This window comes from Carettochelys insculpta, chromosome 17 (genome assembly GCF_033958435.1).
Source record: "Carettochelys insculpta isolate YL-2023 chromosome 17, ASM3395843v1, whole genome shotgun sequence".
Classification (NCBI taxonomy): Eukaryota; Metazoa; Chordata; order Testudines; family Carettochelyidae; genus Carettochelys; species Carettochelys insculpta.
Window position 1 is genome coordinate 33,093,527 of NC_134153.1, and position 12,464 is coordinate 33,105,990.

General features: G+C 51.6%; 1 protein-coding gene across 4 annotated transcripts in view; it reads left to right on the forward strand.

The window, feature by feature from the left end:
• Positions 1-12,220, forward strand: part of LOC142022025 (rho GTPase-activating protein 39-like) — a 119,996-nt gene extending 107,776 nt beyond the window's left edge. For all 4 annotated transcript variants that reach the window (XM_075011430.1, XM_075011432.1, XM_075011433.1 and 1 more), the window contains 5 exons: positions 97-170; positions 2,444-2,643; positions 5,065-5,156; positions 6,296-6,465; positions 6,774-12,220. In XM_075011430.1, coding sequence (XP_074867531.1) covers positions 97-170; positions 2,444-2,643; positions 5,065-5,156; positions 6,296-6,465; positions 6,774-6,968 — 731 coding nt within the window. In that variant the 3' untranslated portion in view covers positions 6,969-12,220. The remainder of the gene's footprint in view (positions 1-96; positions 171-2,443; positions 2,644-5,064; positions 5,157-6,295; positions 6,466-6,773) is intronic.
• The last annotated feature ends 244 nt before the right edge of the window (positions 12,221-12,464 follow it).

Below are 12,464 nucleotides of genomic sequence, written 5' to 3' on the forward strand. Positions count from 1 at the left end.
AGCATCCAATGTGTGTAGTGACAGCATTTTCCCTTTGGGGTGGGGCAGGGTCTGGTGGTGCTGTGGAACTGACTGTCATGTCTCTCTTTCCCCTAGGTTTGCCCATCAGCACATATGCCAGGTTCTGTTACAGGAAGCTGCAGAAGGTGGCGGTCACTGGGGGCAAGAAGGTGAGCTACTTGCTGTGTCCTGGAGACTTTCCTCTAACATTTCATGCTGCCTTCTCTGGTGCCCTTGGTCTCAGTACACCAGGCATTCATGGACTGCTGCAGGCCCCTGGCCCCAGGGTGCTGTTCTGGATGATAAATTGGAACTTAGCTGCAGCAAATGAGGCAGTTCACTCCCAGTCACAAGCATGCATCTACACTACTCGGCTACTTCAAAGTGGCTGGCACAACGTTGAAATAGTACACGTTGCATCTACACGTGCCGTGAGCTATTTCGATGTTGAAATCGACGTTAGGCAGCGAGACGTCGAAATCGTTATTCCTTTCCGAAGATGGGAATAGCGCCCTACTTCGACGTTCAACATCGAAGCACGGCATGTGTAGACTATTCGCGTCCTGCTACGTTGAAATAGCGGGGTCCTCCATAGTGGCCATCAGCTGAGGGGTTGAGAGACATTCCGTCCAGCCCCTGCATGGCTCTATGGTCACCTTGTGCAACAGCCCTTAGCCCAGGGCTTCTGGCTTCTGGCTGCTGCTGCTGCTTCTGCAGCTGGGGGTCCATGCTGCGTGCACAGGGTCTGCAATTGGTTGTCAGCTCTGTGGATCTCGTGCTGTGCAGGCCGTGTGTGTCTGGGAGCGGCCCTTTAAGGGAGCGGCTTGGGGCTTTGCTGGCCCCTTATTTCAACGGGGACCGCTTGTGTGTGTGGACACTCCACATTTCCTTCCGGGGCAGCTCCTTTTGATATTCTCCATTGCTACTTCGACGTTGAACGTTGATGGCACCAGCCTTGGAGGATGTGTAGACGATAGGCATCGAAGTAGCCTATTTCGATCTTCTTACGTCAAAATAGGCTACTGTGACGTAGTGTGCTAGTGTAGTCATAGCCACAGTGGGTGAGATCTCACTATCCAACTCTGTCTCCCAATAACAACTCTCCCAGGTGTTCACAGCAGGGAGTGTGCATGATGCTCCATGGGATCCTCAGGGGAATATTCCTGGCCCACGTGGCAAACAGTGCTCAGCTTTTCCTGGGTGGAGCCAGCTGGGTATGAAGCAGCAGTTGCTCATGGACAGCTCTTGTGGACTGGCGTGGCAGCTGCACGCTGTGGCTCTCATTTTAAACATTCCTGGGAGGAGGAGGGCTGGTGCCAGGAGCTGCCTGCTCACCCCCACAGAGTGCTATGCTTGTGGTGCAGCTGGAATCAGGCTCCAGACAGCCATCCAGCAACACTTGTCCTGAGGAATTGGATCCCAGAGAAGAGGGATTTTGTCACATTTCCCTGGGGCACCTCTGCGCTGTGTGGGCTCTGTGGAGAGGTAGGAGGAGCTGACACATCATCAGCTGGTAGCAGGGGCCAGGCCCTGGCAGCCAGGCAGTCAGAGGGATGTTTCCAAACTCTTCTTTTATTCCTCTTCATCCTTGTCTGCAGAGCTGAACTGTAGCCTTTGTGGCGGCATTGGTCATGTCAGCAGCAGTATATGCAAGAAGCAGTTTGATTTCCCCTTTGCCACATGAAGTGAGCAGACATTGGTCTAGTAAAAGAGCTGACCTCATCCGCCTTGTCTCTGCAATGCGAAATTGAATCCATTTCTTGGTCACTGTTCTCCAGAAGCCCTGGGCTTTGGGTGTTCAGCTGGAGTCTGATTTTCAGAAGTGCTCAGTGCCTGTGAAAATCAGGCTTCTGCATGTTGCGAGCTGGACACACAACACTTCTTGGAGATGGCGATAGCCTGGACTTCACCTCTGTGTTTGGAATGTCCGCCTTTCCGTGCTCCAGTGCCAAGAGGGACTAGAAGGAAGGAGCCAGGACAGTATAATGAATGGCCGCCCCCTGCTGGCCTTTAAGTTGCACTCATTCATAGCTGGTCTCCAGAACTGGACTCTTCCCCGCTCTACCTCAGCACCATGCAGCCTAGAACGGGCAGGGGAAGTGGGACTGTTTCCCACCTGGAGAAAATCAGAATGTGGCTAGAGAACCAGAGAGGAATAGAGAGCCACCCCTGAATCTCTCTCTGCCACTGCAAGCAGCCTCCCCGCTCTCCTGGGGCTTAACACATTGGAACTCCCACTCCTTGGACCGCCCATTGCACAAAGGGGGTTTTGTTTCAAGGATGACTTCCTGTAAGCTTGTGGCCCTAGGGCCATCCAGTTATCTGCCCCATGAGCCCTGGCCTGTGTGCCATAGGTTTGCTCGCTGTCTTTTCCTGTACAGAGTTCGTCTCCCACAGATGTGGCAATAGAGCATGAGTTCACAGGTATTTGCTTTGCCCTCAGGGACTCCGAAAGCCAACACTAGAGGAGATAACACATGCCAGAAGTGCCATTGTGACGCCCTCACTGTTCGGCAGCTCTCTGGAAGAAATCATGTTACGACAACAAGATGTGTATCCAGAGAACAAGCTGCCTTGGGTACAGACCCAGCTGTCTCAGCAAGTCCTGACTCTGGGCGGAGAACAGGCTGAAGGAATATTCAGGTAAGATTTAGGGATTGTGGTTATTGGACTGAGTAGAGTCAGAAGGGGATTGGTACAAACAACTGTCCCTGCCCCATCCAAAACTCTACTCACATAGTCATCAGAAAGCCACCTTTACAGTAGTACAGGACTGGCCTAAGCTTCTGGCTACCACAGGGCAATGATTCCCTTCAACAGCTATCCCAGCCCTCACTCTCTGCCTGGGGCTTCCTCCAACCTCTCCTCTTTACAGCTGGCTTAAAGAGCCACCTGTACCAGTGGCTCAGAAAAATCCTGCTGTTCCAGCAGAATCAGCCCCACTCACATGGCAAGGGGCCAGGAGCCTGAAGTAACCCATGAATGTCTGTTTCAGGTACAGGCCTCCAGCAGTCCCCCAAAGGGGCATTAGTCTCTTAGCAGGTGTCACAGGAGTTGGTTTCTTTTGCAGATTCACTATGAATGAATGAGTGATAATGAAAGCACTGTTTGGGACATCTCAAGAGCTCCTGGCACAGTAGTGTACTTTCAGTACAGTAAGTCAGGGGTGAGCAAACTTTTTACGTCAGTCCCCACGTTTGGCCCCTGTAATTAGCAGCCCCCACCCCCAAACCTGTTTAATGTAACGCAAATAGATGGAAATATTGGTTATATTAATATGAAAAAAATATTTTGGCATGTGTAAGAAAATAAGTGTGTGAGGCCAATCATGCTGCATCACCCCTGCTACAAAATTTCATGCCTTCCCACGGAGGCTCTCCCCCCACTTTGCACATCCCTGCATTAAGTGATTGTGGTTGAACAGCTCTGGGAGGGAGGCAGAACCCTTGGGCTGGCAGGCAGACATGCCTCATGACTTGTAGAACTATAGATTAAGGTAGGAAGAGACCTCAGGAGCCCACCTAGTCCAATCCACTACTCAAAGCAGGGCCATCCCCAGCTAATCATGCCAGCCAGGTCTTTGTCAAGCCTGGCCATAAACACCTCTAAGGATGGAGATTCTACTGCCTCTCTAAGGTGACCCATTCATTCCAGTGTTCACCACCCTCCTAATGAAGTGGTTTTCCCTAATATTCATCCTAGACCTCCCCCACATGCTGGCAAAAATCATTCTGCACCAGCAGCATTAGTGAGAGTTGTCAGCAATCTGGATCCATCTTGTGCTGATTATGTAGGGTGTGTTCTCTCAGTGGAAGTTAGAGATACTGTCTCGCTGCCCTGAGCCAGGCAGGGAAGCAGCAACATCCTGGCAGATGCAGTGCATTACTAACCACAAATTCCTTTGGTACAAAACTGGGGCTGCAGTACAACGGAGCATTTTAATTCTTGTATCCCATGGGATTGCAATGGCATCCATAGGCAAGGCTGAAAGTGCTAGATCCTGTAGATGGACAGCCATACTGTATTCATGAAGATGAGGAACTGCTGGGTGCTTGCATTCCGGTTTCCTTGTTACTGCTGCAGGTGGCAGCAGGGACCAGCAAGGAGGCCTTGCGTCCTGACTTCCCAGTAGGGAAGCATGAAGGGTCACAATTTCATTGGCCTGTTACTGCAAGGTTGTAGCTTCCCCTGCTCAGAACTCAAATATTGCATAACGAAGTTTAGCAGTGGCCTTAAGCCTCACTTCTCCCACAGGTACAAGAGATAATGAGCAATTTGAAAGCAGTTCCTGGGAATTACCAAACTTTTGTTTCCCCTGAACTAGCCAGTGAGATTGCAGGGCATGTACACTTCTCCCTGATTGTTACATGTGAGCGCAGCTCACTGCAGTCATTCAGACTAGTTCAGCAGGTAGAATCTTCAGTGTGCTGGTGAGAAGGACTTGGCTCATTCAGCTTCCGGGTGAGAAAGTGGAAAGAAGAGATCTAAAAAGGCTTTGAGGTAAAATCTGTAAATTTTTGATCAGGAAATGTGCTGGAGTCCCTCACATCAGTTAACCCATTAAAATGCTGACCTGGTCTGAAAGCAGCTTTCAGAAACCCAGCCTCCTTCAACCCCACTCTGTTCATCTAAAAAGGCTTTAGGATAAAATCTGTAATTTTTTGATCAAGAAATGTGCTGGAGTCCGTCATTTCAGTTAACCCTTTAAAATGCTGATGTGGTCTGAAAGCAGCTTTCAGAATCCCTGCCTCCTCCAACCCCACTCTATGCAGCAGGCTGACCTGCTGCTGGAAGTGTGGCCTCAGGACACTAGCAGCTCAGTGGAGAGGGGCTGGAAGGGGGTGTGCCTGAAGGGCTGTTGAAGGCTGACATGAATTAGAAAGACCACAGTCTTGCTGAATAAAGGTTTCTGTGAGTGCTGGCAGCCTGCACATTCACCTTTGCAGGGCTCATCCCCTTGCCAGGTGCATGCCTACCTCTGACAGCTTCCTGCCCCAAGGTGCCTTGCGTTGCAGTGTGCTGGCACACCAAGTGCTGTTGCTGTATTTCTGGCTGTGCTTTCAGAATACCCGGTGACATTGATGAAGTCAACGCACTGAAATTGCAGGTAGATCAGTGGCGGATCCCCAACAACCTCAGCGACCCCAATATACCAGGTAGGAGGACTGGACAGCCATGTAGCTATGGGCCAGGAAAATGTGCACAGAGTAAGATGGGCTACCAAGACAGTGTGAGAACACAGGAGACACAGAGCTGGGTAGTCAGAGGGGCAGGACCTGGTGCTCAGGCAGTGTAGAAACAACTTGTCGGGGGCAGGGGTAGGATCCAGCATTCAAGCACTGCAAGCACAGCTGGTTGTGGGCAGGGGCAGGACCTGGCACTCAGGCAAGACAGACACAACTGGATGGGGGAAGGGGCAAGACCCAGCACTCAAGCACTGCCAACACAACTGGGTGGGGGCAGGAGTTGGCACTCAGGTGCTGCAGACAGAGCTGGGTGGTGAGAAAGGCAGGACACTGCAATCAGGCACTGCAGGTACAACTGTCCTTAAGAGCAGCATTTTGGTTCTTGTGTTTTTCTGCTTTTTCTCAGTTGTCATCCTGGTAGTTCCCAAAGGCAGGCATAGTCTACTCCAACCACCCCAGCTCAGGGCTGACCCTGAGAGAGATCAGACTGGCAGGGCTGAGCTTGGCAGGGCCTTGGGACATAGAACAGGAATGGACTCCTGGGTCTGTGCCACCAGGGGCCATTGTCACAGATGACTGTGATTCCATTGTGGATGAAAGACATGGGTGAGCATGGAACTTCTGGGTGTGATTCAGCAAGTGTCAGTTTCTGCTATCCTGACGAAGCTGAGCCAATCATGCGGCATGGTGTCGCTGTGCTGCTGAGGAGCCAGTGTGCAAAGAACATAAAATCATCATGTGCTTGTGGTCAGGAATGTCCTCCAGGCCGCATGTCTGGAGGCTGGCTCAACCCCCAGGCCTGGCTTAGTGACATGGTACAGCTGTTCCAGGCTTACTCTCATGCGGACTCCTGACTCTGCAGCCTGGCCTGTAGGAAGAACATCAAATTTCGTGAGACATAATGAAACCAGAGGCACTGGAGATACTGGGGTGGCTCAGCTCCTGTGTCATACTGAGAAGGGAGCTCTGGGTAACTTCCCACACTGTGCCCCAAGTCCTGTGGTCTGGAGCACGTCCCAGGCAGCCGTCATGTTTGCAGCAGGTGTGGGGAGTGTGACATGTGCTGTTGGGAAAGGGTGTTCTCATGCCTCATTCTGCCTTCCCTGCAGCCTCCCTACTGAAGCTGTGGTTCCGGGAGCTAGAGGAGCCTGTCATCCCCCAGCAGTTCTATGCAGAGTGCATCAGCAAGTACCAGGACCCTGCCGCTGCCGTAGCAGTGGTACAGCTTCTTCCAGAGCTCAACAGATTGGTCCTATGCTACCTCATCCACTTCCTGCAGGTGAGCACCCATCATGTGCTGGGGCCTTTGACTCTATTTCCTGTGTGAAATGGGTTCATTCCCTACCTGGTTTGCCATGGAGCAAGACAGGTCTCTCACACCCCAAGGATCACACTGTGAAGCCCTGCAACCCCAGAGAGGCTCCCATGCCTGGCCTCAGGTACTGCTGGGGCGTTCCTTCTGGTGCGGTGTCTGTAGCCTCATGCTCTGGCTGCTCCCTGGAGCAAGGCCTGTTCCTCCATCCCTGGCTGGTTCCCCACACCCCACTCCCTGGTGGTTCTGGCTGACTCGTCCCCTCTTGCTCGCAGATCTTTGCTCAGCCATCTAACGTGGTCAAGACAAAGATGGATGTGAACAACTTGGCCATGGTGATGGCCCCAAACTGCCTACGCTGCCAGTCTGACGACCCCCGAGTCATCTTCGAGAACACCCGCAAGGAGATGTCCTTCCTGCGCATGCTCATTGTGCACTTGGACACTAGCTTCATCAGAGGGTTGGTGTGAGACATGGCCCCATGGGCTGCAGGGAGGCACTCATGAGGGCTGGCCCCCAGCACTTAGCACCAGAGGCAGCATGAGAGTGCAGAAGGCATCCATCATGCTCTGCTGTACCAGCTCTGTTTCCCTGCTCTAGGGTTTTGACCAGCATTCCTATTATCACACCAGCGTTAGTGTAAACGGGCATGTGGGAGGCTCAGCTCACAAGCTGGGGAGTCTGGAGTGTGGGGCTGGCTCTGTAGGCCCAGGAGTAGTGCAGAGTCACCCAATGGCTGATAAGCTCTGGTGGCATTGGGAGTGGGGACATGCAGACAGCTGGAAGTGGGCAGGGGGTGGTCCTGGCATTACTTAACTTGGCACCAGGAACCTTCCTGCTGCACTGCACAATTAGGGCCCGGCTCCCCCTGGAAGCTGCCTCAGGCTGGTTTGCTCCTGGCACTTTCCCTTTTGCTGCTGCTGACCCTCAGCTGGGCATTGGAGTCCTGTGTGTCTGGCTGCGCTTGGCCATGTGTCCTGGAGCTGCTGGCACAGCATGGGGCTTGCCTGGCAGAGCTGGCCATTGTTGCTGTGGTACTGTGGTAGCCTGGAGCTCCATTCGTGCAGTGCAGCAGGCGGCCCAGGAGGGCACATGTGCACGGGGTGGGGTGCACTAGGACAGAGCCCTTGACTGCTTTTCTGATTGTGTGGCTCACAGCACACCTCATGTTGCCCCAATCTGCTTGGTGAGCTGTCTCTGCTGTCAGGAGGTGAGGTACAAGCAACATCTTGGCTGTGCTGGCCAGGGAACACTGAACTCCCCAGCAGGAGAGTTTCCTGCCTATGTACCCAGGTTCAGGCTGGCCTTTGCAATTGCTGCACTGGCCACTCCTAGTCCAGGAAAGCAGGAGCCAAGACTTGCCCCAGAGAACTGTTGGGAGCGTAGGCCATGTGCGTCAGTGTGAATAGTAGATGAAAGGCTTGGGCCATCACCAGGAGACGGCTCTTGTGTCCCTTCCAGCCCCTTCAGGAAGAAGGACTGAGGGTTGTTTCCATTGCAGGAACAACCCCAGGTAACGCACAGTCTTCTCCCCACTGCCTGGCAGCATCTGCAGAGATATCTGTCTCTAAGGCTGTTTTATGCTGACTAATCCTGCTTGTATAACCAGGACAGGCTCCCCAAGCACAAGGACTCCCTACGGTCAGAGATCCATCCCTTCCCCATCTCCTGAGCTGAGATGAAAGATTTCAGGGGTTTTCTGTGTTTGGGCAGGCCCCCTAGCATGGCGTAAGGGCCCCTGGAGCTGATATACAACACCGACAGCTGAGAGGCCTGCGGATCAGAGAGAGAGAAGGATGGCAAATTGCAGCTTGCCTTACCCCCTTGTCTTGTACCAGGTGCTGCTCCTTCAGGCTGGAATGCTGAGGCTGCACTTTCCATGGGCAGGGTGGGAACTGCTGGTAAGAAGCCATGGCTATGATAGAGTGTGCTGCTGTGCCAGGAGTTGTGAGAGGGCTTCCTTCCAGACTGAGCCAGGCTTGCTACCCCATGCCCTGTATCTGCTGTGTCACCTCTGCGTTCTGCACATTGTGTCCCCAGTACTGCCAAAGCAGATGGATCTCACCCCCATTAAACCTGAAAGCAAGGCAGAGCAGCTGGTGTGTTTCAGAGCTGGTTGGCCAGGAGGCTGCCTGAAGTGGATGACTATATTCATTAATGTCGTAGATGTGGTGGGCTTACTTTGGGCCAGTGGGACTGTGTGATCCTCAGAGAGCCGGGGGTGGGGGCATGGTCTTTCTGGGTGAGACTGTTAATGGAAGGATTTCCCTGGGCCCTCCAGTGCTGCTGCTGTGCTTTTTGAAGTGTTTCTCTGCCAGCACCGGCCCTGATACTGGCCAGATATCTGAGTCTCATGGTTCTTTGTACAGCACTAAGCCTGTCAGCAGTCTTCAAAGCCATATTCACGCATGTGCCTGGAGATTCCCTTTGCCCCAGCTGTGTTCCTCTTGTCTGTGCCAAACACAAACCAGCCCTCTCCTGACTGCAGATGTGTGATCCAGTGTGGCAGGGAGCTCAGCTCCAGTCTGCAGATCCCTTTAAAGGCTACTCTCTGCTCCTGGCTGAGCACAGGGATCCTTTGTTGTGACACATACAGGCACCGTGGAACAGTTGTATCTTATGAAACTAAGGAGACAGGAGCTCTGAGGGCAAGAGTTTTAGCCAGAGGCTTACCAGGGCCTGCAGTTCTGTTCTTGGTACACGGTGCATGGTGCTGATATCCTGGGCCAGGCAATGTCTTCAGCTCACAACTGGCAGGGATGCCTGACAGTGTGCACCAAGGGCCTGCTTCCTGATCACACACTGCTGCACAGCTGGGAAGCAAGTTGGCTCCTCTGACTGATGCAAGAGGATACAATTTGTGCAGCTTCTCCCCCAAACAGTGCCTGCAGTTCATAAAGCAGCCCTGGGCTACTTGCAATCTGAAGCTGTTCAGCAGTGCTCAACATGCCACATCCTCACCCTGAACCAGCAGTAAGGTTCACTCCTGCCTGGCCCCAGGGTCCCCTTTGATTGGCGTTTAGATGTATAGCTTGCCTAGGGCTGTACAGCCAGCTGCAGTGTGGACAATGATTCAAATGTTTCCTTGCCCTTTCAGGTAGCAGGCATATTTTCTGTTGTCTATATCAATGCTTTTGCCCAGGACTCTAAAATAGGCTCAGAAATTACACTGGATACTTTTTCTTTTTTACCAGTCATTTTGTAAATGTGAACCAATGAAGCAGCCTCTTCTCTGTTACAAGAATAATTAAAATCTTACTTTCCTGCCCATATTTCAAGCTTGGTTGGTCTGCGTGGAGCTTCTTTTTTCAGCAAGAATTCCGGGGGTTGCAGGGGAGGGGAGGACAAGCTGCGATGTGAGCAGTCGCAGAAGGACACAGGCTTCTGCTCAAACTCAGCAGGTTATGTAGGATCCTTTGGCTCTTTTTCCCATCCCTGTTGCTAGAAGAAAGGTGGAAACAGTCTGGATTCTGGAGCTGCTCACCCTCTGGAGCCACCTGAAGAATATGGCAATCATGTTTTGTTGCACTGTTCAGCTGGATGAATGTTAGAGCAATTCTTAGTGACAACGCTGCCAGTCATCTTTCGTGGTTGAAGTGTCCCAGGCTTGGGCTCTGTAGTAAATTTAGTTTGTGAAAGTTTAAATCTCTTGAGCCGTTTCAGGTCTGACAGCATCAAAGATTTACATTTTCTCTATTGTAGTAGCAGTGTTGCCATGTATCTGCCAGTAACAGATCCTGGGGTCTCGCAGTCTGGGCTCCTGCTGTAGGAGAAATCAGTGATGTAAAATCTGGGAGTGGGTTATGGGTAATTGTGTTTTATTTACACACATCTATAGGTCCTGGAACAGTGAGTGTCAAACTTCATGCAGGGGAATCCCCTCTCCCAAGAACCTCAGCTCCACACTTTCTTCCCAGGGGTTAACTGCATCAAGAATTGACTCCAGTCAGAGACCAACACCACAGCAAATGCCTGTGCTCATACAGTTTCTTGCAGTCAGAATAAAGTTAACAATATGCAACACAGTTTGTCTCTGTGATTAGAGCAGCTGTGTTCCATTAGGTGTGCGCATGCCAGCACATTGGACCCAGAGAAATTGCCCAGCAGTAGCTGCAGAGAGGCAGTGCTTAATCCCTGGGGCCATAGTCCTCCCTGGCTATAGAGGCAGCACCACCACAATGTCCCTTGTATCCTTCATACTACCCACAGCTGGAGTCAGAGCACAGTGTGGTTGTAGCTGTGGCTGGTTCTTAGTACCTTTATTGTTCGTTTGCTTCCCTCAAAGAGGACCACACCACATCTAAACCTTGTCCTTCATGTGGAGGAGCGATTGCCACACAGTGCTTGTGCTACCTTGGTGTGTATCAAGTAACTCAGACCTTCGCTTGAGACAGCACCTTCTTGAACAGGCCATGCAGCTTGCTTCACTAGTGAGGCCCTCATCAAGTCACCCTGGGGCTCCAAAGAGAAGTTGCTTCACATTCTGGAGCAGGCATCTCCCAGAAGAAATCAATGAGTACGTCTATGAAAAGGTCACACAAAACCAATCAAGACCACTCCAGGACTCAGGGTGACATACCCACCTCCTCCAGGAAAAGCAAAGATGGGCATGGAGCTGGTGCCAACACACAAGATGGTTCAGGTACCACTAATCCTTTCCCTGTATCTGTGAGGGAGATTGGAAACCCTGTACCACTGACTCCAGTTCTGGTCTCCAGGTGTCTGCTGAGTCCCGTTTCAATGGTGGAGACTCCATTTCCCTATCAGCAGCAGACCAGGCAGCCACAGACTTCTTCTGTCTTTTGCTCCTGACCTCTCCTGTGGCCCAGGAGTTTGCCAGGGCTGCACCCACCATAACCCCGCCAACACAGCAAGCTGCAGAGCCATCGAATCTGTCAGTACTGCATCCTAATGCTTCCTTTTTCTGTCTCTGCAATTCTCTCTTATGGCTTTCCGCAGCACCACAACCTGCTTGGATCTTCTCCCTGTCCCATCTGGCCTCTGACAACTGCTGGGACACTGTAAACAGAAAAGCCCTTGGGACCAGAAGGGAAAGGTCACCACAACTGAGCTGATGCACTAAATGACCAGGCAGGGTGTGAGGAGACTGTCCTCAGTGATAGGAAACTGCAGCAGCCTTCTGTCTCTGAGGAGAGGATCAATTTGGTGATAGAGGGGTTTGTTACTGATGCACATGGCTGAATGTGTGTGAGTTTTCAGTGTAGCTGTTTCTGTACTGGGACCCCACATCAGCCAGTCTAAAGCATCCTGGGATACTTTTCTTAAAATCATACAATCATAGACTGGAAGGGACCTTGAGAGGTCATCAAGTTCAGTCCTCTGCTCTCATGACAGGACCAAGTACCAGCTATAGTCCCTGACAGGTGTTTGTCCATCCTGCCCTTAAAATTTCCAATGATGGGGATTCCACAACCCCCGCAGGCAATTTGTTCCCATACTTACCCACCCTGACACTTGGTATGAACAGAGACAACAATTACCTCACACATTACAAGGATTGCTTCCCTTCCTTTGATGCTTGTCATCATCTCAGCAAGACACTTAACACTCCCATCTCTCTCCCACCTGCTTCAATCGAATGTACTCGATTTGTCAGTTTTTAACTGCAATTTTTGTTGGACCTGTACTTGTCGATGTCAGTCTATATGGGAAATGCGATTAATCTGATGGACTGGGTCTGTCCCACGAGAGCTCGTCACTGAATAAATCACTTTGTTAGTCTTTAAAGTTCTACATTTCTGCTGTTTTGTTTCACCCTGACACTTAGGCTACATCCACACTAGCCGCTTCCTTTTGGAAGGGCATAGTAACGTGCCATGTTGGCAGATGCTAATGAGGCACTGCTATTAATATGCAGCACCTCATTAGCATAACGCCAGCAGCGTGCGGTTCAAAAGTGCCACTTTAAAATTTCATGCTGCCTGTGTAGATGGGGGCCTTTCGAA